Below are 25,511 nucleotides of genomic sequence, written 5' to 3'. Positions count from 1 at the left end.
ACAGGCTACCGTGCCGGAAAAGGTGGGTCGGTATTGACGTCACGGTGGAACCGCCAGTCTGGATGCCTCTTTTTCTCTTTTGCATGTGCCAATCAAGGCGGTACTTGTTCCTCACAATTGAATTGGCCGGAGTGGGAGCGGTCTACAGGTACTCACCAGGCTTACGGCGATCCATGCGGGATATTGGCGACTTTGTGGTGCTGTGCGGTATCTCGAGACATCATCATAGGAGGCAGCTTTGGCTACCAGCATCAACTAAACCTGCAGGCGAGCATCCTCCTGCTCCTAGGGGTCGCTCGGATCTACGCCCTAAGGTGATCTGTAAAATCTCAACTCGGCACCGCTTATCATCTTGGCCTTGTTCGCTCGTTCGTCGTAAAATTTTTCTTTCCGTCCAAGCCAATAGGTTGCCTTCCCCTCCCACCACAAGAGTTACACGAGCCCAGGGGTTGTGAGACGTCGCCGATGAGATCGTCATTTGCCTCACCTCATCCGAGCCAGCTGTCACGGCGGTCCTTATCTACTTCGTTATCATTCGCTCCCTCAAAAAAATGCCGCTGGAAAGTTCCAAAGATGTCCACTTTAGGCGAGCGGGAAGGGCGATTGGAGGGAACGTCAACGATACGTATATATTCGTACTGTATCCTGTTCTTGGCGTTTGCCACTATGAGCGCCGTTCGCATGTGGTCGTTACGACGTAGATGGCAATGATCCGCGGCTATCTCACGTCCAGTTATTTCCAAGCATGAAGCTGATAACAACGTGCGTGAACGCGGCTGTATACAATAGCAGGTAAAGTATAATTCAAGTACCGTAATACTATCCAGTTGGGGCGATATCTATGGCGCACTATCGAAAAAAATACCAAACCGCTACCTATTCCCCAAGCTATCAACCATGACATGTCAAGACCCGTCACTTGTCATCACCGAGAGGCTTACTTGGCTTCTTCGTTCCTGGGCTATTTCCTGCTGGGCGGTTTCACAAAGGCTCTTCTCAGACCGCAAGGCGCAAGCCTCTTCAGCCCGCCTACGTAGTGGCTACGCGCAATTCTCCACAGCGCCGTCATCTTGCCATTGTCATGCCCGCGACTTCACGTGTGTGGAACCAGAGTGTGGATAAACAACTGGAGACGTATCACGGCTTGCCACTTTTTTTTGACGAAATACAGACAATGAAGACAGAAAACCTGGAGAAGGAAATGACTCAAGATGCTCGAGCAATACTCGAGTGGAACCACGTGGAGAGCTCCAGAAATTCTGTGTGCACTCAGGGGGTGCAAGATAGAGAGAGAGAATGAGACGGCGAGAGGTATAAAAGACCTAGATATCCTCACCGTTCGAGACGGTAGAACCATTGCATCCACAGAAGCCTCACTAACAATCTAATACCTTGAAGAGTTGTTACCTATTTCCCCATCACTCTTCCCCTTCTTTTATCCGGCAACAGCATTGAAACATTACACCAGCAACAGGAGGCATCAAATCCATCAACATGGCAACCCTCAGCAAGGAGCAGCAGACCGAGTTCTACCAGCACGTGGCTCGAGTCAAGCAGGACATTGACGAGAGAGTAGCGGATTCTGATTCCATGCCCAGTTCACCCGAGTTGGCGTCGTCAGCTAGCTCTAGAGACAGTGTCTCCAGCATCCCAACCCCCATATCCCCCATCGACTCTTCTGCCGTTGCCGACTCTTTTGTCTTTGCATTTGATATCGATGGCGTGCTTGTCCGAGGCGGCCGCCCGATTCCAGAGGCTATCGAGGCTATGAAAGTCCTTGACGGCGAGAACGAATACGGAATGAAAATGTAAGCTAACCTTACAACACACATACTCATTGCGTCGTGTGTCTAACCTTGAATTTGCTCCTAGTCCTCATATTTTCCTGACCAACGGTGGCGGCAAGACTGAAGAGGAGCGCTGCCAGGATCTATCACAACAGCTCCAGCGAGAGATCAAGCCCGGCCAGTTCATCTGCGGACACACTCCCATGAGAGAAATGGCTGAGAAGTACGGCACGGTCCTTGTCATTGGAGGCGAGGGCGAGAAGTGCCGTCTCGTCGCCGAAGGATACGGCTTCAAGGACGTTGTTACACCAGGCGACATCATCAAGCACAACGCCGCCACAACACCCTTCCGGAAGCTGACACCTGAAGAGCTTGCCAACTCGCGTGAGCGAGATTTCGATGATGTTGTCATCGATGCCGTCTTTGTGTTTGCCGACTCTCGTGACTGGGCTGGCGACATTCAGATCATGCTGGATGTGGCCATGTCTCAGGGAGGGCGACTTGGAACTCGCAGCGAGACGTTTGACGAGGGTCCCCCATTCTACTTCTCCCACAACGATGTCGTCTGGTCTGCTGCTCACGAGCATGTCCGCCTCGGCATGGGAGCTCTCCGACGCATGTTCGAAATTACATTCAAAGACCTCACCGGCGGCAAGGGCAAGCTGCACACGCACGCCTTTGGCAAGCCTCAAGTCTCGACGTTTGAGTTTGCTGAGCGGCTGATGCAAACCTGGCGAAGCGCCGAGCACAACATCTCTGGTCCTCCCCAGACGGTGTACTTTGTTGGTGATACACCCGAGAGCGACATCCGTGGCACAAATGCCATCAATGACGTTGCCGACAATGATTGGTACAGCATCTTAGTCAAGACCGGCGTGTATCAGGAAGGCACAGAGCCGACTTACAAACCTCGCGCTACCGTGTCTACCGTTCTTGATGCCGTGAACCATGGCATCCAGCGTGAGATGCGCAAGAAGGTCGTGTCGTCGCTCAAGCGAGACGTTCTGGGAAAATCAGACTGTGTTGCAGCTGAGAATGGCCCTGCCATCTTTGACGAAGACATGCTTGTCTCTGCATAAAGGTTCAACGATATAAGCATTTTGAAATGGCATTTCGCGGCGGAGTATTTGGAGTTCAAAAAAGAGGGAAACCGAAACATTTGGATTCGCTCATGCGACACGACTGATTCTTCCTTTTCTTTATACTTTCCCTTTTAAGACTGGTTTCAGAACTCAAGTGTTGGCAAGCACTTGCATATCATGACGAGAGAGGATAACTATTACTCTCTCATTATTTTCTTTCTTCTTTTTACACCTTCTTTTCTCATCAGACAGACTGATGGATGCCCCTTTTTATATACCCCTAGCGATTATCCAACTGGTATCAGAGCGCATTACAATGAGATGCTAGACAGTCTCTTCTAGATAGATTTATAACAACGGTTTATAGGTAACTCAACGTATACACAATTATCTACATGTTCCATGGTCTTTGTTCTGCATAAATGACATGAATTACTCGTCGAAAGTAAACTTTCCCCATGGTGATGCCGCAACCCAACCAGCACTGTCAACGACTTCCTGCCTATTGGAGCGTCTTTCAAAGGCCTCTTCCATAGTCACTCTCATAGAATATTCCGCAGCGTGATCTCGCTCAACATGAAGCCAGCCTTTCCATCCAGCAACCAAGTCACCCGCTCCTAGTCCACCCAGCACAATCGTACCCCAAAATTCACGAGAGAGAGACGCCGCCGAGGAGCTGTCGTAGACCAAGGAGCGTTCAGCATCTGCGATGAGCGATCGGATGAGTTCAACATCGGTGCCTGAACTTTCGCTGTATGGCGCCTGTTGGACGTAGACATGCTGCAAGTCATCATCCGTGCATGTGAGGCGAGTAGCATCAAAGCGGCCGTCAAGATCGAGGACGAACAGCGCCATGGAATGGGGCGGCGAGACGAGCGTCGATATCACCTTGTATATCAGCGGGAGGCTGCGGCCAGATACGGAGATTGTGGGCGCCTGGGTGGCTCGAAATTGCCGGCCAGCGAGATGATCAAGCTCTTCCAAGTGCGTGCTTTTGACTCGCCTGGTAGCGGTCCCGATTGTTTGAGTCTTTTCTAGGGCGAGGGACGAGCGAAAGCTGTCGAGGACCTGTTGCCATACCTCACAATATTAGCATTGATTATCGTGAAGAGTACATGTAGTGGGCAAGTGTAGTGATTTAGAGGTGCAGTCGGCTGAGATCCTTCTTCTCTTTCCTCATCTCCTACTTTTTTTCCTTTATTTATGAAAACCGACCTCTGCTGCTTGTTCTTAACACAAACCCCCATATTTGTGAAATTGTGGCGATTCGGTGCACTTTGGGTGATTTTTCGCACCTCCGGACCACAGCCCTGGGCGCATACGGAAACTTCCCCCCAAGCAACCAGCGTCGGAATCTCATCAAAAACTCACCTCTTCCAAACTGGCCTCCTCAACAGCCTTCAGCAACTGTCCGCCTATCGCCGCCTCCATCCTCTCACTCTCAATAAGAATCTCGCATACAACCCAGCCGCAAATGACGCCTCCCTGCCGCTCATTCCCCGCCTCGGAGCTGCCTCTTCGGATCCAGCAGGACGTCTCGGGCCGGCGCCGGAAGCTCGATGGCGCAGGCTCAGTGTCCCGCAAGATTGATCTCTCGACGTGTGAGCTTTTCCAGATGCTGCAGTACAAATGCGAGGTTCAGCGGCCGCTGTCGCGCGAAAGCCCGGTTCGCTGCTTTGCCGTAGATCGGCTGTTTCGAAGGTAGAGTTTGGAACCCCCACCAAAGCATCGACGATGATTTTTGGACTGTGACTGTGTGCCCCTCGGTTGAAGCATTGAGTCGCCTGCTTAGTGCTGTCGTTGCTAACAATGACCAAAATAGGTGCAAGGACAAACAAGGCACGTTTACTGTAGAGACAACGGCATGGGAAGGGGAGAGAGCTAGAGCGGACAGCGGCTCTGAAGGTACCAAGACGAAAGAGCCGCCTAGGCCGCACCAGTGGTCATCGAGCTGGCATGATGCCGACGAAGCATCGCCATGATGCGCCTGGTTTGCTACATTACGAGAGACGGCAAGACGAGTTCTTTACTGGCTACTTGATCGAAACCTACGACCCCTGAGATGGTCCCCGCCACCAGGATGAGCAGTGTCGGACATGACCTGAGCATACATCTTAGGCCCAGACGCTCACAAATTGCTACACACTGCAGCCACCTAACTCAGCGAAATGACCCTAGAGGCTCTCTGAATTGATGATTGCGCTCTTATGGTATCGGACGTTGATTTATAAAGCTTATAAAGCTGCATGCCGATGAGGAAGTTATGATCCCCTCGGCACAAGAGTCAAATAGAATGGCTACGGATAGTTGGCTTCGCACAGCACATGATTTGCAGATAATTGGAAAGGAACTACCAGCACTATTTTTAAGCAATAAGCAAAGGGGAATCGGTATAGCAATAAATATAATAAGCCAAGTGGGATAATTGAATGGTATTGCCCCGAGACTTATTGGTCTAAGTAGAGGTTCGCCTGGCTGCCTTTCTTCCGTGATATTCGACATCCGTCCAGCAACTATGCTCCTGCAGGCATGAACAGTCCGTTGGCCCAGTCATTCGCCTTCTATTCGACCAGCAGTTGTCCATCCCGCATTCCCTCTCGGTCCATCAATCATACAAATGCCCCCTTACTGTTTCGCGGCGGCGGCACGCTCGGCCTCCTTCTTGGCGTAGTAGGCATCTCGGCCGTTGGTTCGGGGCATGTGGTATCCGTACCTATCCCGCTATTAGACAGTCTTCCCTTTGCAAATCAGAGTCGGTTCGCTATTTCCAAGTTCCGTACCAGTACCAGTTGGCCATGATGAATCCGGATCCTAACGAGATGTGAGCCAAAGCGGATAACAAAAAAAAAAGTCCCATAGCTGTGTCAAAGCGTTGCGAACAATCGGGGGGCAGTATTTACCAAGACCGACGCCGAGGTCAAGGATGAGCTGTCGCCGCAGCATCTGCACCCTGTGTTAGCTACTCCAATGAATTTATAGCGGGACCTTCCACGATTCCCGGGGCGACACTGCGCCATTGGCCGGGATAGGGACGTACTCCAGTGATCGGTGCGATAGCCATTGTGAAGAGAGAGCTTTCCGAGCTGTTTTGAAGCCGTGAGATGCGTTGTTTGGCTGTTTGGTGAATTTCGGTACAGCGGAAATGGAGAATCTGCTGGGTATGGATCAAACCATGGTATGGTCTGATGTTAATCCCGCTAAGGCGCATCACGTGATAGCACAATACCGGCCGTCGGCGGATTCTCGGGTGTGCGAAAAAGAAGCGTCTTGAGCTATGCGATGGGTTTAGTAAATTGGGAAGATTGAATCATTCGTTTTCTTCAATGGGTTGCAGGTCAGCTAGTTGAGACTCGTCTTCCTGCTGCTGCCATCTCGGAACCAATGAGTCTACGGCTAGCCACTCGGCGGCTGGCGCTGTCAGGTGATATCTCTGCCGAAGGAAATAACCATTTTATATCAAAAGTTCGCTGGCTAATCAAAACCACCCATTGGACACAGGCCCCTCATCTCCAGCCTCATTGCTGGCGCCGATTAATGGAGGTTCACACGGAACCGTTGGTGTACTGAGTCAGCGTCGTCACAAATGGTCGATCAATGTGTTCAAAGGATGGGGTAAATCTAGTTCCAAAGAGTCTGGCGACAGAGGCCAGGACCCATCCGCCTCTGAATTGGACGATCCCAAGAAGCGACAGCAGTTCTTGCAACGGAATATGCGGGGTGGAGTTGAAGACAACATTTTCCAGGACGAGATTGAGGCCGCAAAGCCGGCACCCGATTCTCCAGCCGCCCAGACGTCAGAGGAAAGGACCAAGGAGAGCTTGGCAATGGTAGTCGATCCAGATGCTCGGAGCCGTATCCGGTGGCAGCGAAGAAAGGTCATCCAATCAGTGCGCCGCAACGGGCAGCTGACAAGAGAGGAGAAGATCAAAATGACGGAGCGCGAGCTCATTCACAAGAGCGACTTCTTCCCAACCAGCGTCAAGAAACTGGTCATGTTGGCACGGCAGATTGCCGGCAAGCCAGTCGACGAGGCTATCCAACAAATGAAATGGTCAAAAAAGAAGTTTGCGGCCGAAGTCAAATATCACCTGGAAGAGGCGCGGGACATGGCTGTTGTTCGGCGCGGTATGGGCCTTGGAAAGGTCAACGGTGACATTCTAGATACGCCTCGCAAGGTGCGAACCAAGGACGGCAAATGGATAGAGATTGAAGACCCGACCCGCCTCTATGTTGCTCAGTCATGGGTTGGGCGCGGCCCCTGGCGTGGAAAGGAGATTGACTATAAGGGACGAGGGAGAATGGGTGTCATCCAGCATCCCAGCACGAGTAAGGCATTACTAACTCCCCTTTCTTTCAATAACATATTTCAGATTCAGATTTGCTAACCCATGTGGTGATATAGGCTTTACAGTCATTCTGAAAGAGGAAAAGACCAGAATTCGGGAGTATGAAGAGGAGAAGGCTAAGGAGGCACAAAAAGGCCCTTGGGTTCACTTACCAAACCGCAAGGTGCATGGCCAGAGACCATACTATTCATGGTAAAGACAAGAGAACGAGGCTGGTGGAAATTCGGAAGCAATAGAGTTGGCATGACAATGAGCATGTACCTGTATCAATATGTACAATGAAACGAAACAACATACTCGGGGCAACTGGATAGAGTATTTCAGTTCTGGTTTCCTGCACCACGTAACTTCAGACTCATCGAATAGTATCCGTGCTCAAGAGATGAAGAATACACACACCCCGTTTTGACTTGAAACGGCCCATCACCGATTGTATTTTGTAGCAAGCGTCGGTTCATACATTACACGGAGGCTTACTCCAGGAGAAGAAAGGCGTTTGATCGCTGGCCGTCACTTTGAGCCCATAATTGAAGTTTGCAACATAATCCATACAGTTGAACAGTTGAAACAAATGGAAATTGGATCAAAGCTAGTCCTCAATCGTGAGCTAATCCCACTACCAGAGCACAGATGGCTTACTTCACCTGAGGACTATCAAAGACACGAGATGCAGCTACACCATGGCTCTTGGCTGCTGCCGAGGTACCATGTCTTCGTACCGGTTAGAAACCAGTTCGAGATCATTCGAATACTTTTCAAACGCGCCTTGGCCACGACCGGAACTAGGAGGCGGCGCAGAGATGTCGAAGGAATCGTGAGTTCGGCTGCGATTTTTCAAGAAAAAGAAGACGCCGGCAAATGCAATTGCAACTACAGCAGCAGCGACTCCGACACCGATTCCAATGGCCGCGCCTTGAGACAAACCACCTGCTGGAGCAGCTGCGGATGTTTCAGTAGCTGTGGGATTAGATGTGGAAGAGACAGTGTTGGAAGAGGCAGCAGAAGTTGTCGTAGGAGGCGGTGATGTTGGTTTAGACTGGGTTGCCTCGAGTTAGCAATGTTGTAGAACCTAGGCCATAGGACGAACGTGAGAACACATACCGCGGGAATTGTAGAGTTTGAGTGTGGAGGGGTTCCTGTCGGCGGAGCAGAGGGTTGGGTGGGAACGGAGGCTGGTCCTGTCGTGGCCGACGATGCTGTAGTTGGTGGCTCGGTGGCCGGTGGCGATGAAGACGGAGGCGCTGTTTCTGAGCTCGGGGCAGATATCGTTGGCGGCGATGTTGGACTTGGGGTTGTTTCGCTTGGAGGAGCCGTCGTCTCGGACGAGCCTGGAGTCGCCGGTGGTGTTGAGGTCGGAGGAGCTGATGCACCCGTTGGTGTAAACGCCAATTGTTGACCTATGGATGGATGAGTACACGACATATCTTGTCCATACATTTGGACCCTTACCCTGACAAAAGGACCCAGCTAGAAAGGCCTGGATCTGGACGTCCGTAGCGCCGCAACCAGTTTGACCACAGTCTCGTACGCCAAATCCGAAGTTGGCGTTTGCACAGAGACAGGCAGCGTCATCTGCATTAACGCAGCCATACTGAGTGAATTGGCCTCTGACAGTGTTCGCACAACCAGGCTATGACAAGGTCAGATACTGCTAGAGCTCCAATCGTCGAATTGACCTACCACACAGGTGGGCGTGTCCTGGGCAGCAACACCATCGACGTAAATCAGGCTCAGTGCACCGAGCACTGCTGGAAGAAGGTAGCGCATATCGAAAAGATGGCTCTTAGTCGCCGGTCTCGCACGCTGAGATTTGAAAATTGAGAAGATATTGAAACTTGTTTTCTAGAACGAACTAGATGATCAGAAAGATAGGCTGGAGCCACCAGACCTATTTTTTCTCTGTCTCTCTCCTTCTCTTCTATCCCACTATCCCTCTCTTTTTTATGCGACGTCACGAAGATACGGAAGAAGAGGCTGAAAGGACGGGGAATCTGGACAAAATGTCGACCGAGAGTTGCCAGCACGCACGGTCAGACAGTAATCGAAAACGGGCTCGTAACAGGATGTGCAAAGTACGAGCAAAAGAATGAGGCTGAAGGAGTGGAATGCAGATCTCGCAAGCAAAGGGAAAAAGGGTTAGTGACAATAATCGAGGTCTGCGGATGGAATGGCCATAGAAGGGGGCTCGAAAAGGGAGGGAAAAGGAGCGTAAGAATGTAAAATTCGCAATATATTCGTAGGGAGCGTGGATGGTCTAGACAAGACCGGTGTAAGTTGAAGAGAAGAGAGAAAAAAATGAATGAATGAGGTGAACAGGAATCGCAGTCGCTACAGGAACATGAAGACACGATGGAGGATGAAATTCCAGCGGGAAGAATGCCAGTAGTGGTCGCTTTAACCCCCAGCTCCGTGTTGGGCTCCGTAGATCATTAATGATAGGGATGCAATCCCGGTCTGCGGGCCCACCTCCAGCACCTAGCCAGCGCTAATAACGCGCTCCAAATGCGCTGCTGTGCCTGGCTCCGTAGCGCTTGGGTACCTGCTGCATTCTGCAAAGTAGGGGGGTTGATCTGAAACAAGGAATCATACAGGCAAGGTCACCTTCCACGGTGGCTTCCAGGCGCCGTACGAGGCGGAAACAGGACTAGCATGGGAGTGCTAGTGTCGAGCTGGTTATTGCTTGACAATTTCATGCCCAAACATTACGAGGGCATCTTGTATATTTATAACTCTAAAACTCGAGCTACTGTTTCCCCGATGCAAACATCTAGGCCTACCAAGTGCTCGTAGGTACTAAGTAGTAGACAGGTCTCGCTACCTGTTCCATTACATTACTCACATTACGTAATTACTGCTATCTACTACCTCTAGTAGTACCTGGTAGGTAAAGGTACTGATCTGCGTCATACACTACCTACCTAGTAGGTACACTTTAGGTAAGGGCTCAACTGTCTAGGAGTCATCACAATATGGAACATTCAATTATACCATCAGCCGCGGCTGCAGAGCTACCTATTGCCTGCCTAACACTTTCCTTAGTACTGCCATCTGGTAGTAGGCACCTAGTAGGTTCTTTCGTAGGAAAGTTACCGAGGAAACTCTACCAGAGAGCTGTGAGAGGAACTTTAGTACCTAGGCAGGTACCTGCCGCTCAGTACCTTAGGCCACCGCCAAGCTAAGGTGGGTAGCTCGGCCTTGCATTAGGTAGCGTAGAGGTACCTAAACCAGGTATTAGTAGAGCCGTAGCACCAGACTCAGCTTTTTGCGTTTGCAGATCCCATCCATCTCAACAGCTTACCATCGACATCCGAATCTGCCCTTCTTCCCACCCAATCTCGACTTCCCTTCCATCGGCTCCCACATTGCGATCACTCTTACTTTATGCTGCGGGCACTGTGATGCCGCACCGGAACGGCCGAGGAAGACGACCATGGCCAATCCTGTAGGCGAGGAGAGCTGGCTGGCCTATCTCGACGAAACCACCCGCAACGCCCCCGATCTCGAGCAGCGCGTAAACGTCGTCGAACTTTTCAAACGCGCTGTTGGCGCGGAACCCGGCAGTCTGAAGATATGGCTGGCATACTGCAACTATTTCTGGTCTCTTTGGGCGGATAGTCAATCCGATGCTGCTGGGTGGCCAGAAGAGGAACAAATGATGGGTCGTGAGCTTTTCTCGTTCGGATCTGCCCTTGACTTGTGGCAGCAAGGTTACGAGGCCATCAAGTATCGCATCAACGACAGTCACATTCTCTGGAACCGCTGGATATCGCTAGAAATGGAGCTTCTTGAGAAGACGAAAACTCCAGAGGGTGTCAAGCGCATCACGCACCTGTACCGTGACCGACTTACGACGCCTCACATCACTTGGGACGAAACATCGCAAATGTTCTCGAGCTTCCTGTCGGAATACAATCGCGCTGCGTGGGAGGAATCCATGAAAGACGTCACCGCACTATCACAGGATGCAAAGCGCCTGATGGCGGAGCGGGATTCTTTTGAGCTTAGGCTCCAACAGGCATCCAGGGCCGACGATGCGGAAGTCCAAAAGAAAACCATGACCGATTATCTCGAATGGGAAGCGTCACGCGCCCTTGGTGGACAAGGCATCGCTGACATCAATTTCAACCTTTGCTGTGGACTCTATGCTAGAGCCTTGACCGGGATATTCGCATCCGACGAATCGGTTTGGCACCAACATATAGTATTCCTCTCGTCCTCGTATGCCGATACAAAAGCCCCTGAATATCTACTCAATGCCCTCCGCCGGGCCGTTCAGCATTGCCCCTGGTCCGGTCGCTTATGGAATAGGTTAATTCTATGCGCAGAAGAGGCGAGATTAGATTTTGCTGAAGTGGAGTCGATTAAGCATGCCGCGACGAGCGAAAACCAGCTGTACAAGCACGGCATGGAGAGTATGATCGAGATGTATGTAGCTTGGTGCGGTTTCCTCAAACGAACGGCGATGGATGCGAGCGCTACAGATGAGGCTGTAGATGTGGCAGATGTAGGGCTGAGTGCCGCTCTCGAAGACGTTGAAGTTGTGGGCAAAAGATTATACGGCAAAGATTTTCAGGGCGACCCCAAGTTTCGGCTGGAGCGAATCTATATCCAATACCTAACTGAGAAGAAGGGAGCGGTAGACGAGGCAAGAATGCAGTGGAATAAGCTAGCCAAGGCCCAAATCCACGCCGACAGTCACGACTTTTGGTTTCGGTATTATATGTGGGAGATGCTCATATTCTCTTCTACCAACACAAGCAACAGCCCTTCACCCTCTTCTGGAAGTGGCAATTTCCGGATACCGGTGCTTGCTACCGCTGTTCTTCAGCGCGCTGTAAACCGACAGACCATTGACTGGCCTGAAAAGGTGCTGGAGGTTTACATGCAGCATTGCAATGATTACGAACAGTCGCATTCTGTACGCAGAGCAGCTGATGCCGTGCAGAAAGTTGAAGCGAACATTGCGAGGCGACGTGCTCTTGAAGAAGAGGAGAAGGCTGCCGCATATGCTGCCTATTATAGCGCACAGCCAGCAGGTCATGATGAAGCAATTTCAGGGGATGTCCCCCCAGGCCAGTCTAAGAGAAAACGGGAAGATCCAGTGGATTCACAAGAGCCCAACAACACCAGCAGTAAACGCCAAAAGAACGAGCACGAAGTGCGCGAAACGCAGTCTGGACTGCGGAGAGACAGAGAGAACACTTCCGTGCTCGTCTCAAATCTTCCTGCAGAGGTCACGCAGACAAAACTCCGCCAATACTTTAAAGAGTATGGCCGCATCAACAACATCACAGCGCTAGTACGGGAAGAAGACGGTCTCTCGTCAACGGCAATGATTGAGTTCAGTACTCCAGAAGAAGCTCAGTCTGCACTACTCAGAGAGGGCAAGTTCTTCGGGGAGTCCCAGATTCATGTGCGATCAGCGTATGATTTAACCATCTACGTCACCAACTACCCACCTGCGGCTGATGAAAAGTACATCCGTCGATTGTTCAAGGATTGCGGAGAGATTTTAAGCATTCGATGGCCCAGTCTGAAGGTGAACACGCATCGCCGATTCTGCTACGTCTCTTTCCGTGACAGTGAAGCATCCGCCAGGGCAGTGGCAAAAGAAGGCACCATTCTGGACGATAAATATAAGCTCGTGGCTAAATATTCCGATCCCAATCGCAAAAAGAGCCGCGAGGGTGCTGTTGCTGAAGGCCGAGAAGTTCATGTCTCGGGGTTGAGCCATTCCGCTACAGAAGAGGAAATCCGCACAATATTCTCAAAATACGGAACCATTTCGAGAATAAACGTCCCCCGAAACATGAGCGGGAAAGGTCGAGGTTTTGCATTTGTCGACTTTGCAACAAAGGACGAAGCCGAAAAGGCTACGTCAGAACTTGACAAGACCAAGTTTCTCAACCAGATAATTCACGTCGAGATCTCAAAGGCTTCTAATGTGAAGCCCACAGCTCATATCGTCTCACACGACCGTGCATCTCCGGCACACCAAGCGAGCGATGACGCCGGCGTTGACATGGCCAACCACGGGTCTTCCATTGACAAGTTGTCAGGCCCTTCGGCTGGCGACATTGCCGCGCGCACTATCGCCCTCATGGGCCTGCCTGACACGATCAATGACGCTCGAGTGCGAGCGCTTGTTGAGCCGTTTGGGTCTATCGTCAAGCTCATTCTACAACCAAGCCACGGCGGCGCGAAGATAGAGTTCGCAGACTCTTCCGCTGCGGGCAAGGCAAGTCTGCAACTTAGCAATTACGAGTTTGAAGGCCGCAAACTGCAGGTTGGGTCTCCCGATGACCTCCGTCATGCCAAGGTTGAGAGAACAGAAGATCGCATCGTCCCACGTAGCCAGAGTTCGGCCAAGAAAGACAAGCCAACCGGCACCACGGCGAACAGTTTCTTGCCCTCGTCGGTGATAAGGCGACCTACCTTGGGAAGACCGGGTCCAAAGCGAGGGCTCGGTTTCTCTGCCCCAAAACCAATACCCGGATCTGATGTAAAAAAGGATGGGGAGAGTGCAAAGCCAGCGCCAAAGAGCAACGCTGACTTCAAAGAGCTTTTTTTGAGAGGCTCAAACCCGAAGAATAATACCGACAAGGCCGACTAAATCGGAACATCTTCGGTGGCTTGCCTCCAATTGAACCTGATATATCAGAAAGTAGCTATAGTGTTTTCTACTGAATTGACAAAATAAATTCTATCAAGTTCCAAACCTAGTATTTCCTTATTATCTTGCTCCGAAATTGCCGTTTCGCCCAAGCAGTTGTCCCCTATCCCAATGTATGTTCCCTAGTAATTCTATGTTCTGTGGCTGGTCTCTGTAGCCCAGCTCCAAACGCAGTCCTCTAATTTAGGTCCAAGTTCTAGAGACTGACGGTGTTGACAATCTTATCTTGGGTGAAGTCCTGGGAAAATAGACGCTGCCACACGTCAAACCATTTCTCCTGCTGTGCAGTGAGCAGCTTGCCGGGTTGCTTGAAGGTTCTAGTAAGTAGTTCTCGCAAGCGCGTGCGCAAGACTTTAATGACGAGCATCGTCTTCCAATCCGGTATAGCAAAGCGACCCCGGTTACCATCCAACACTATAACGCCAGAGTATAGCTGGAAAACAAATGGTATTAGTACGGTAATTCAATTGATGTGGGCAAAAGGTCGTGAATGGAAATTCCCATGGCTTACATCGCAGCGGACGTCACCACAAAGTAGTGCTATCGCGAAAGGCTCCGTGGCACTGGTTTCGTGTGCACGATAAACCCTACATCGATCGTCAGATAAGCTTCAACAGAGAGGCGTGGAGATAGAAGGATGCTCGGCAACTCACGATTTGGTTTGCATTATAGTATAATACGATAGCCATTTGATCTCGAACAGTCCACGGTTGACAGAGCTTGGGTGAAGGCTAATGGATTGGTTGTTTCCTATATTGCGGAGCCCCTTGGAACCAGGTGCATCTCTCACGAGAAGCTTGGGGTAGAAGCTCCATGCAATAACGGAAGTCGATACAACATCGTTGTCGCTGTTGAGGTTGACTCGCTGTGGGACCTCGACAAACTGCTGCTGACGACGGCTGCGCCCACCGGAAGAGAACCGAAGCTTCAATAGAGCTCGCCGCTCGTCCTCCGTCAGGGATAGAAATCCGGAGTCGGCTAAAGACGTCAAAAGCTGCCCCTTTAGGTCTTCAATGTTGGTGAGCGTCTGCTGATTGAGATAGTTCTTTCTGCAGAATTGGAATTCTTTTCCGTGACTCCCATTCGCCTGACATACTCGTTTCCACGCTAGATATGCATTGTAAGTTGTAAGGACGTCCGAATCCGCACGGCGGAAAGCTGCTCTCGCGTTATTTGCTTGCGCTTGCTGTCCAAATGGAGCAGAAAATGGTGATTTGGACGACAGGATTGCCGCGACGGTGATTGCCATGTCTAGACATTTGAATACGGATCCCAAAAGGATGAGCTTTCCCAAGAAAACATCCAGAGGTAATCTTGCCAATTGATAACCAAGAGGGGTGAGATCCTCTGTGCCAGTCAAGGCCCGCACATCCACAAGTGCGTCAACAGCCCGACGTATATTCTTTGCCGAGGGAGGGTCCAAAGCGTCGCCTAGTGTCTCTTCGATGCCGCCTATCTTACAGATTTTGACTCGTATCGCCAAGTCTTGCAAGGAAAGCCGGAGCATCTCCGGAGTTTGCTGATCACTCATAAGTGTATCGTGCCTGTACCGGGAGAACATGTGGAAACATAGTCCATTCTGCACACGACCAGCACGTCCTCTTCGTTGCTTTGCATTGGCTCTTGAGATGAATGTGTCGATCAGCCTGGAAAGCTGCTTCTTCTCATCAAATCTCATTTCGCGATGTTTGCCTGTGTCGATGACGCAGGTAACATCCGGAATAGTGATTCCAGTTTCCGCAATATTCGTCGCCAATACGATCTTTCGCATGCCTTGGGGTGGTAGAAGAAAAGCTGCCTCTTGGTCCTCCATGGCGATTGTAGAGTGTAGAGGGTAAACAAGCCAGCCGGCGGAAAACCGGGGATCTCCCAATAGCATATCGTTCAGTGATCTTATGTCTGCAATTCCGGGTAGAAAGACCAGGATTGCATTACTGTACTGCTGGAGCGATTCATCTATAGAAACTCGAGCGATCAGTTCCACGATCAGATCGAGGTCGATCTGGTATTCGTTCATTTGAGCGAGAACAGTTTTGGTTCTGTTTGAATAGCCTGCGAGGCTCTGTGCCATCTCTGTCTTCAGGCCCTCTACTTCGATCTCGCCGACATCGTCATCGAGATCAACAAGCCGATCGGATTCCGAATTGTTGGGGACATAGCCAGTAAGCTCGACAGCATCTTCTAGATAGCGGACCATAACCGGGAATGTTCTTCCTGGGACGTTTAGAACAGGTGCACCACCTAGGTACGCAGAAAATCGCTCTGCATCAACAGTAGCAGACATCAAAATAACCTTCAAGTCTTTCCGGCGTTTCAGGAGACGCTTAAGAACGATGAGAAGGAAATCGCTATCAATGGAGCGTTCATGGACCTCGTCGAGTACTAGGTGTGTGACTTCGCCAAGGTCGTTTGAACCTTCAAGCATTCTCATAACAATTCCCGTGGTAGCATATACAAGTCGTGTTTCTTTGGACGTGTTTGATTCAAGGCGGATAGAATAGCCAACGAGGGATCTAGAAGTCCCCAAGTCACCCTTTTCGTCACCCAACTCCTCGCTTACTCGACGAGCTAGGGATATGGCTGAAATTCGACGAGGTTCCGTGCAATATATTTTACATTGCCTGCCTTGTGACAGCTCATGCTCCAGCAAAAACGCCGGGACTTGTGTACTTTTGCCGCTGCAGCACTATAAGCGAGGCACAATTTGGAAAAAAAAGACAAGCCCTCAACTTACCAACCGGTTTCTCCGCAGATAATTATAACTTGATTATTATCTACAGCATCCAAAACATGGTGTTTGAATTTCCACATGGGAAGCTGTACTCGATATTCCTAACAGGCGCGTCAGTTGGCTGAAGCGGTGCAACGGAAGAAGCATGTGCTGATAACATACTAGCATGGCTGTATATTTCCTCCTGCCTGACTTCGATGCCCATAGCTTTTTCAAATTGTCATCGCTCTCAACGTTCTTCGATCGCTCAACATGTCCTGGCTCAGCAGCCTCTGGCGAAGCCTTGGCATTATTGCGACCCCGGAACGCACCCTGTAGAACAACGCCGTCCTCAAGCTCTTGATCCTGCCTTTGACGGACAAGAGCCTTGAGCTGTTTCACAGCCAATCGATCTTGCGCATCAAAATGGCCTTTTTTGGCTTCGGCCATCTCAGACCAAAAATCTCGCCAGACAGTTGGAAGTCTAAGGTTAACTTTTTCTTCCTTGGGATTACCATTAAATATGTGGAACAGCGCCGCTGTAGCAATGTAGGCCTCTGATTGCTTCGTATCCGGTGTAGCAATCTTGGTCATAGTAAACCTAAAGTGGGCAGGATCAATCACTGCTTCAACATCCGCGCTGGCCACAATCTGGGCAGGGTCCTGCGGCTTTGACCACAAAATATCCACCGAATGGCGGTTAGCAAAAGTAGCCTCGGAAACAACTGTATACTTGATGTTGACAGATGGGTCTCTGATTAAAGTTAGCAATTTGAGAATGATGCTGCAGGCGAGGGACCTAGTGTTTCAACTTGCCTGGAACGACAGGCTTCTTCCAAGATTCGTTTTGGGCTCACTCCTGTCCATTTGGAAAATTCTCGAATAATAAGCTTGACTCCGTCTAAAGAGTTTACGACCGTCTGGAGCTTTCCTGTGGCCGGGTCGACTTCGCTCTGGGGGAGAGATTCGAATAAGCCTGCGATATCGTCGTCTTCATTACTCTCGGCGAGGATATCTTTAGCCATCTTCTCAGCTATAGCAGTTATATCGTCGTCCGTTTCCAGCGTGGGCGTGAGGTCTTCAGATTGTGACTGGCTGTTCGAGTCAGTGGCAGCATTCTTCCTAGCCAGAGCAAGTTGCTTCTCTAAAAAAACTTTCTCTTTCTTCCATTGTTGCTCCGCCAAGAATTTGTCAAACAGAACATCGGATTCTATGGTTTTAAGCTTGGATTCCAGATAAGCCACTGCTGCCATATCCGGCTCATTTTCCTTGCTTTGCGGCTTGGTGGATTTAGACTGCGCTCCTTTTTCCAGGTGGCCCAACTCGAGTAATTTTGCCTTTGTGGCGACGTATTCTGGTATCAAATCCTCCGGCTCAATATCACCATTGAATGTAGCAATTGGAGATGCTCGGGCCTTGCCAGGGCGAGTATTCGTTGCATTGCTTTTCTCCGTACGACTGGCTTGAGATGCGTGTAACTTGGGTGTGTTTGTCCGAGACGGGGGCCCGGATGCACTATCGGTAGCGTCTAGAAGAAATACATCAGAAAATGTTGAGGAGAAGATCTACCCCTGAATCGAGTATGAGAAGGCTGACCTTTGGAAACTGCCTTGGTCCTAGTCCCGTACGTGGGGAGATCTTCAAGCGGAGATTCACGTGCAAGCCATTCGAGAGCTTCTTCTAGACCCCATATATAATCTCGAGGAGCAGCCGATATGTTTGGTGCGATATCCAAGATATGCTGTATAGCGCTTTCGACGACATTTTCGGAAAAAGCGGCCCCGGAGAGCGTCTGTTGCAACGTCCATATGCGTGACACCAACTCTTCTTCAGACGGCATCTTTCCAGGCCCAACATTTTCGGACGAAAGGCTAGAGGCATAGAAGCGACTTTCAGCCTTGATCAGGTCAAGGATATGATCCATCAATTCTCGAGGCAGCCATTTCGGCGTGTTGATAGACTCAGCCTGGCTCCGAAGCAGGCGCCGATCGGTCTCCAATCGAGAGCACTGGCGTTGAGCATCTCGCTTGACTTTCTGCGAGTATTTTTCTACAAACAACTGCAGTTCTGATTCTTCGAGCTGTCGTTCAAACTCTTCGGGGCTCAGTACGATTTCCTTGGCTGATGTTTGCTCGCCACTCGACGCGGTTGGGTTCGATGGTAGCGGGGTTGCTTCTGATCTAGCTGGAGGGGCAGTCTTGGGGGTGTTGACACCCGAAGAAGGCTGAGATCCTGTCGGCTCTGTTATTTCTAGGCGAGGCTTGGACGCAACAGAGGTTGTCGCAAAGCCTCGCGCCGGATTGGCTGCCGGCTTCTTCTTCTTCTTTGCGCCGGCCATGAGGTAGCCGATGAAGAAACGTTCGGCGAACGGAGGAGGGAGTGGGGGGAGAGAGAGGGGGACCGAGATCAACAGGTGCCTCTAGATAAGAACATGCTCGAAAGGCAGGGATGTATTCTAGAGGCAAGCGAGTACTCTGTAGATATGCAATGGTGGTGCATCAATATTATGGCCTTGCGTTTGCTGTTATTCTGGCTACCCGGCAACAAGTTAATATTGTTCAATTCCATGTGTATTATATAAGCATTCTGACGTAATCTATGGTTATTAGAGCTATATAATCTTCATTTGCAAGGTCTTTAACATTTATCAGTCAATTTTTATATTCAACTTTACATAGAGTAGTATAACTTATATCTATACCTACTAAGGTATGTAAGTACATATGGAAACGTTAAAATCCGTAATTTTCCATTACGATGACAGAAGCCATGGCTTTTCTTAAATTCTTCTTTAAAGTCTGTGAATTCTATTTTTAGCCACCACTGGGTGCGGAGTCGCATGTGACGGCGTTCGGATGGAAGCCGCACCTGGCATGCATAATTGCTCGGTACATGAAGCACGGGTAAAAAGGTGTCAAGGAGCAAATGCCGAATCTCCAGCATCTCATCGCTGCCCCGGCACTTCCACATCGAGCCGTTAGTACTATTCAAATTTCATCACAAGATCTAGCATTGTGTCAACACGCTTAAATGGCATCTCGGCTGTGTCAAAACTCCCCATCCTTGCCAACTTGGCGCTACACTATTCTAAATTGTGTTGACTAGCGAACTTACTTACCTAGTAGTTAGCCAATACTTTGACACCTTGCGCCTCCTTGTCCGTTGGCCATGACGCCCGGGTATATTTGGCAATTTCGACCCCATCACGCTTTGATTCAGCTGGCTGACTTCACAGTCATTTTGCTCTCCAACTCGCGACACCATCATTCGGTCGGGTCGGTCAGTGAGCGACGCTTCAGAGTGTTGAGAGAATCGTTCACAAGCTACTCAAGGGTTCAGCTGAATAGCCCCCTCTTTGCTTGCCATACCAGACTCAGGGCGCAGATATCGTTTTGGGTAAAGGAGGCGTCTCATTTCCGCCTTGCTGCCTGCATATTCATATCCCCGTGATATGCTTCATGACTGGATACAATGTTTGCCTTCGACCAAGCCGCACTACCTCAACTCACAACCCGTAAGGCTCTCATACTGGTTGACTTTCAAAACGACTTCATTGATCCTGTTGACGGCGGACTGCCTGCCACCAATCCCGAAGGGTTTGTCAATCGCGCAACAAAGATAGCAGCCGCTTTCCGCTCGGTGGGAGACGTCATTTGGGTTCAGTCTCAGTTCGACAAAGCTCGTCCGGTTGAGAGCGACCAGATTGTGTTATCTGAGAATGGGCTCGTATCCCAGGCTGGACCTGCTCACAGCCGCAGAAGAAACGTCGTAACTGAGACTCCTTCTGATGAGTCACTGGACAACGAGGCCTTCCTGAGTCATGAGGAGCCCCTTTGCGTGAAGCCTTCCCACACGGGATGCGACATGCCCCCGGCCGTTTCGGAGGCCGTCCAAAAGAGCGATATGAAATTGACAAAGTCTTATTACTCCGCGTTTCATGGCACGCAGTTGCTACGCGCCCTACGCGGTAAGATGGTCATGGAAGTTTTTATCTGCGGCTCCATGGCCAATATTGGCGTTTTTGCCACCGCCATGGACGCCGCAGGTCATGGCATGGCCATTACAGTCATAGATGATTGTTGCGGCTATCGTCTAGAATCTAGGCGGGATTCAGCTATAAAAAGCCTCGTCGAACTCACCGGCTGTGAGATTTTATCATCGAAAGAGGTTCTCAGCACTCTACCTTCAACTCCACCAGTAGTTGAAGCACCCAAGAAAGCACCAAACAAGCCATCCGCCCCGCAGGCAAAAGCAGCTGCCGTTAGTAGTGATAAAGACCTTGTACAGTCACTTCTAGAACTCAAGCTGGATCCTAGCTCATCTGGCCCTGCTACCACCGTGAATGAACCAAGCCAGAAGGTTATTCTCAAGACTCAAGCTCCCGAGAAGGATAACAAGCAAACGAAGAAGATTGATATGGAGGACAAGACTTCGGCGGAGGCTAGTGCGGCGAAACGTGTTAAGCCAGTTGTCACAGTTGATGATTCTGTAAACGAAGGCGATTCATCTCCCCAGCAGAAGCTTTGTGAAGGCGATGCCGATGTCATTCTCAATGCGCTGTCAAGCGGTTTAGCGGGTGAAGCTTTTGAAAAACTTGAAAAGGAGGTCGTTTGGCAAAGGATGTCACACCAGGGCGGCGAGGTGCCCCGACTTGTCGCTGTCCAAGGCGAGGTGAGCGAAGATGGCACCATGCCAGTCTATCGTCATCCTGCTGACGAATCTCCACCACTGCTTCCATTCTCCCCAACCGTCAGAGTCATCAAGGATGAGATAGAGAAGCATCTCGGCCATCCGCTGAATCACGTCCTCATTCAATTTTACCGTGACGGAAACGACTACATTTCCGAGCATAGTGATAAAACCCTGGATATAGTTCAGGGCTCATACATCGCCAATGTCAGTCTTGGGGCGGAAAGAACCATGACTCTCAGAACTAAGAGGCAAGAAAAAGATTCACCTGGAGTGGCATTAAATGATGGAAAACGAAAGATCGAACGTGCCAAACTCCCACACAACTCGCTCTTCCGGATGGGCTTGCAGACAAATATGAAATGGCTGCATGCCATCCGACGAGACAAACGAGCAGACCGTGATAGGTCGCCTGCTGAGCTGGCTTATTCAGGCCGTCGGATATCTCTCACGTTCAGGCAGATTGGCACATTTCTCGACCTTGAGGAGACTATTATTTGGGGCCAGGGAGCAACTGGCAAGACGCGCGCCTCTGCGCATACCATAAATAACGGCCAGAGCCCTGATGCTGTGAAGATGATCCAGGCGTTTGGCATGGAGAACCATTCGTCTGATTTCGATTGGCAGGCGCATTACGGCGGCGGATTCGACGTGTTGCATATTAGCAACTCTCCAAGGTTCTTTGCCTCCGCGGATCCTGTAGTCAACATGCGCATCGTGCTTATGCTTGTCGAGTTTGGTATTCAGTTTGCCAAGGGCAGCATGGCTTCTGGCAACGATCTCCCCAGCGGCAATCAAAACAACACTCCAGCGTTTTGGTCCACGCCTGTAAAGTTCGTTGATAACGATACTGCCAGATCCGTCGTTCAGGGGGACATTGCCATCATGCTATATCTGCACTCCCGCTACGGGCAAGGGCGCGCCACTGAGGCAGATCCCGCTGCTCATAGTCCAGAAAAGCTTGCGAGGCTATTTAGTCAGATGCAACAAGGGCTGAATCTACTACACGCCTGGCGGCAACTGAGGAGTGATGGGGATACTAATAGTCGAGCACTGCCCGGGAAGATGAAGCAAGAGCTCGCTGTTTGGGACGAATGCATCGTCGACAACTTGAAACAAAAGCGTCCTCCATATTTTTGCGAAGACAAGTTGACCCTTCCCGACTTTGCCGTGTGGCCAGTCTTGCATTCCATCGTAGAAGAATATGGCCCAGAAACAACATTCAAAGGTCTGGATGGGTTACGAACATATTATGAGACTGTTCGACAGCTGGACACTGTTGCCACGGCTTTAGGGACTCGATAATTCCCCAACTCCACAGGGGGAATATATCATTTCGCCTCCCCATCACCAGATTGATATCTTGCTTGTTTTCCGAATACCCAGTCGTTTGGATATTCGCTTTTGCTCTAACATTGCCAAATAGTCGAAATGGTAGCGTTTGGATTAATACGCGCCAACTCACTCGCCTCCTTCATTACACGCTGTCGTTACATGTAAATACCCATTGAAGCTGCACAGAACAATCCTTATATTTAGTGTTGAACAACAAATAAGAGCGGCACGTGAATGATCGGCTCGTAACCTGTACACCCACAATGGGAGATGCAACTCTCCGAAATAGTACATTTTAATATAGCTTCAGAAAGGAATTTGCCATTTGGTGTTACATCTACTCAGCCGAGTCCCAGGGGAGAGGATATGTGCCCACCCAGTCCGCGACTTCGCTCCTCAGCTGCACAATCTCTGGATCTCTATCCCCATTGCCGAGATGGTCTACAAAAAGCTTGAGTTTACCAGGCAACTTTTCGCCTCGCTCTTCGGCTGCTGCTCTGACCGTCTTGTTGATGCGGGTCGCGATGGTGACGGCTCGGTCAACGACATCAGCCACCCGTACAAAGTCGTCCTCGTGAAATCCGCGAGTTGTCATGGCGGGTGTGCCCATCCGAAGACCGCCTGGTACCAGAGCTGATCGGTCACCCGGCACGGTATTCTTGTTTGCGGCAACGCCAACCAGTTCTAAAACGCGCTCTACTCTGCTGCCATCGATGCCGTGGGGCTTCAGGTCAACAAGAACCAGGTGGTTATCGGTGCCACCACTGACAAGGTTATATCCGAGACCGCCCTTGCCCTTCTCTTCTCCGAGGCGCTTAGCAAAAGCCTTGGCATTTGCCAACACTTGGGACTGGTAGGAGTGGAATTCGGTAGTCTGTGTCTGCTTCAATGCCACGGCAAGAGCAGTGATGGTATGGTTGTGGGGACCGCCCTGGTGGCCCGGAAACACGGAATTGTTGATTGGGCCCTCGAGGTTGTACATTTCATCCTCTTTCGTCTTCGGGTTCTGCCTTCGTACACCCTTGCGGAAGAAAATCAGGGCTCCTCGAGGTCCTCGGAGACTCTTGTGGCTGGTAGTAGTGACGATATCGGCGAAGGGGAAGGGGCCCGGCAACACCTTGGCGGCGACAAGGCCAGAGATGTGCGCCATATCTGCCACCATATAAGCGTTGACCTTGTCGCAAATGTCTCGGATGCGCTTATAATCGATCAATCGGCTATAGGCACTAGTTCCAGCGACGATGATCTTGGGTCGGTAAATAGTGGCCATCTTCTCAAGGCTATCGTAGTCGATGTAGCCGGTGCGCTCATCTAGTTGATAAGGTAGAGTTTCAAAGTATTTGGAAACCGCGGATATCTTTTTGGTCGGCGTCTGATAACCATGAGAAAGATGTCCACCGTGAGGCAGATCAAGTCCCATCAGTCGATCATGAGTATCCATAAGCGCCGAGTACACATAGAGGTTGGCCGGGGCACCAGAAAGAGCTGGAGACAGGGTGTAATTAGATCGCGTGCTCATAAGAAGAGATATTTTGGAGCATCAATATTAGACCTGCCTTGAACATTGACTCCCCAAGACTTGGAATCCAGGCCGAATGCTTCTAGAGCTCGCTGCTGGCAAAGTCGTTCGGACTGATCGATGAACTCGTTTCCGCCGTAATACCGTGCGCCGGGGTAGCCCTCAGAGTACTTATCTGCAGGTGATATTTGTTAGAGTGGCTATTCTAAAAGGACGGAGAGCATCTTCGGCCACTTACTCTGCATGACGCTACCCAGCGCATCTAACACGGCTTGGGAAGTGAAGTTTTCTGATGGAATGAGGTTGATGAAATGCTTCTGCCGGTTTTTCTCCTGCTCCAAGGCTCAGCATGCGTAATGATTGCTGCGTGGTTCCAAACCTAATCAGAAACACGGACTCGTTCGATGATGTCAAAAACAGCCGGGTCGGCTTTCTCGAGGTGCGCCGCAAGAAGCTGTCAATCCCAGTGAGCATTAAGCGCATTGATATTGCCAATTGGGCTTCTCCTGACCTGTTGCTGGCCATCATGAGCGAGCGAGGCCTTTGTCCGTCGAGCAACGAGACATGTTGTGCCCACAGACGGCTTCGCTGCCAATCTCTTCAACCCGCTGAGAGGAATCGTCGTGCTTCGCAGATACGAGGCTGCCATGATGGGCGTCGAACAAACGGGCCAGCCTTCAATGGCAAAAGAGGGGAGATAAAAGAGACAACAGGAGACGGCACGAGCAAGAAGTTGCGCCTGCGAAGCCGTGATGACGGAATAAAAGAAAAGAAAGCCCTGGAATATATCGGGCGATGCTTGCCGCTCATACAGTTCCGATCGGCGCGATTCAAAAGCGGCGCTGCGTAGCCTGACCGTGGCTATCCGCCTCCAAAAAGTCTCGTCCCATCCCCCGCATACAAGTACGAGCCCTGGCACTACTCGTACAGGATCGTGCACTTTTGTTACAAATAGTTTCTATGTTAGAGTGGAATGAATTACATAACACACAACTCCCGTTACGTGGAAATATGGAAAATCCAAGCTGGATGTCTTCAATTGCTGTTATCTAAGTGGACTCTGGGCTCAAACGGCCATAAAGTTCAACCGCTGGTTCAGAGTAACGACGCCGCTGGATTTACATATACCTACTGTACCTTACTGAGGTAGTCTATGTACATGCCACCAAGTTTGCTCGTCTGGTGATTTATGTCGGCTTATCCTTTTCCCGCCTCCCCACAGCTACCCATCATGTCCACGCATCGTTGCTTGTACTCTCTTTCGGGCGAAATGAGGCTGTTGGCTCTGCTCATTGGAATTACGGGGGCATGCCGAAGTGCTCTGCCGCCCTTCATCACCTTATCTTGAACGGGGCACTTCGAAGGACCCT

General features: G+C 50.5%; 8 protein-coding genes across 8 annotated transcripts; 5 read left to right on the top strand and 3 right to left on the bottom strand.

The window, feature by feature from the left end:
* Nucleotides 1–1,494: 1,494 nt before the first annotated feature.
* Nucleotides 1,495–2,866, top strand: Triagg1_9727 (uncharacterized protein; the record flags this gene model as incomplete). The annotated part of the gene is made up of 2 exons (XM_062904717.1): nucleotides 1,495–1,808; nucleotides 1,873–2,866. The coding sequence occupies 2 exons, from the start codon at nucleotides 1,495–1,497 to the stop codon at nucleotides 2,864–2,866; spliced, it is 1,308 nt and encodes a 435-aa protein (XP_062751297.1).
* A 435-nt stretch (nucleotides 2,867–3,301) lies between these two features.
* Triagg1_9726 (uncharacterized protein) lies at nucleotides 3,302–4,116 on the bottom strand (the record flags this gene model as incomplete). Its single annotated transcript, XM_062904715.1, has 2 exons — nucleotides 3,302–3,937; nucleotides 4,111–4,116. 2 exons carry the CDS (start codon nucleotides 4,114–4,116, stop codon nucleotides 3,302–3,304), a joined length of 642 nt encoding a protein of 213 aa, XP_062751296.1.
* Nucleotides 4,117–4,343: 227 nt separating this feature from the next.
* Nucleotides 4,344–4,851, top strand: Triagg1_9725 (uncharacterized protein; the record flags this gene model as incomplete). The annotated part of the gene is made up of 2 exons (XM_062904714.1): nucleotides 4,344–4,570; nucleotides 4,692–4,851. 2 exons carry the CDS (start codon nucleotides 4,344–4,346, stop codon nucleotides 4,849–4,851), a joined length of 387 nt encoding a protein of 128 aa, XP_062751295.1.
* A 1,399-nt stretch (nucleotides 4,852–6,250) lies between these two features.
* On the top strand, nucleotides 6,251–7,411 carry Triagg1_9724 (uncharacterized protein; the record flags this gene model as incomplete). The annotated part of the gene is made up of 3 exons (XM_062904713.1): nucleotides 6,251–6,290; nucleotides 6,368–7,195; nucleotides 7,272–7,411. 3 exons carry the CDS (start codon nucleotides 6,251–6,253, stop codon nucleotides 7,409–7,411), a joined length of 1,008 nt encoding a protein of 335 aa, XP_062751294.1.
* A 477-nt stretch (nucleotides 7,412–7,888) lies between these two features.
* On the bottom strand, nucleotides 7,889–8,982 carry Triagg1_9723 (uncharacterized protein; the record flags this gene model as incomplete). The annotated part of the gene is made up of 3 exons (XM_062904712.1): nucleotides 7,889–8,154; nucleotides 8,317–8,845; nucleotides 8,896–8,982. 3 exons carry the CDS (start codon nucleotides 8,980–8,982, stop codon nucleotides 7,889–7,891), a joined length of 882 nt encoding a protein of 293 aa, XP_062751293.1.
* A 1,663-nt stretch (nucleotides 8,983–10,645) lies between these two features.
* On the top strand, nucleotides 10,646–13,828 carry Triagg1_9722 (uncharacterized protein; the record flags this gene model as incomplete). Its single annotated transcript, XM_062904711.1, has 1 exon — nucleotides 10,646–13,828. One exon carries the CDS (start codon nucleotides 10,646–10,648, stop codon nucleotides 13,826–13,828), a length of 3,183 nt encoding a protein of 1,060 aa, XP_062751292.1.
* Nucleotides 13,829–20,069: 6,241 nt separating this feature from the next.
* Triagg1_9721 (uncharacterized protein) lies at nucleotides 20,070–22,592 on the top strand (the record flags this gene model as incomplete). The annotated part of the gene is made up of 1 exon (XM_062904710.1): nucleotides 20,070–22,592. The coding sequence occupies one exon, from the start codon at nucleotides 20,070–20,072 to the stop codon at nucleotides 22,590–22,592; it is 2,523 nt and encodes an 840-aa protein (XP_062751291.1).
* A 367-nt stretch (nucleotides 22,593–22,959) lies between these two features.
* Nucleotides 22,960–24,790, bottom strand: Triagg1_9720 (uncharacterized protein; the record flags this gene model as incomplete). Its single annotated transcript, XM_062904709.1, has 4 exons — nucleotides 22,960–24,107; nucleotides 24,380–24,473; nucleotides 24,539–24,595; nucleotides 24,653–24,790. 4 exons carry the CDS (start codon nucleotides 24,788–24,790, stop codon nucleotides 22,960–22,962), a joined length of 1,437 nt encoding a protein of 478 aa, XP_062751290.1.
* Nucleotides 24,791–25,511: the final 721 nt, after the last annotated feature.

Source organism: Trichoderma aggressivum, assembly GCF_033847375.1.
Source record: "Trichoderma aggressivum f. europaeum strain CBS 100526 chromosome Unknown scaffold_058, whole genome shotgun sequence".
Lineage (NCBI taxonomy): Eukaryota > Fungi > Ascomycota > Sordariomycetes > Hypocreales > Hypocreaceae > Trichoderma > Trichoderma aggressivum.
The sequence above is the reverse complement of the archived record's forward strand: the minus strand, read 5'-3'. Positions and strand labels throughout refer to the sequence as shown.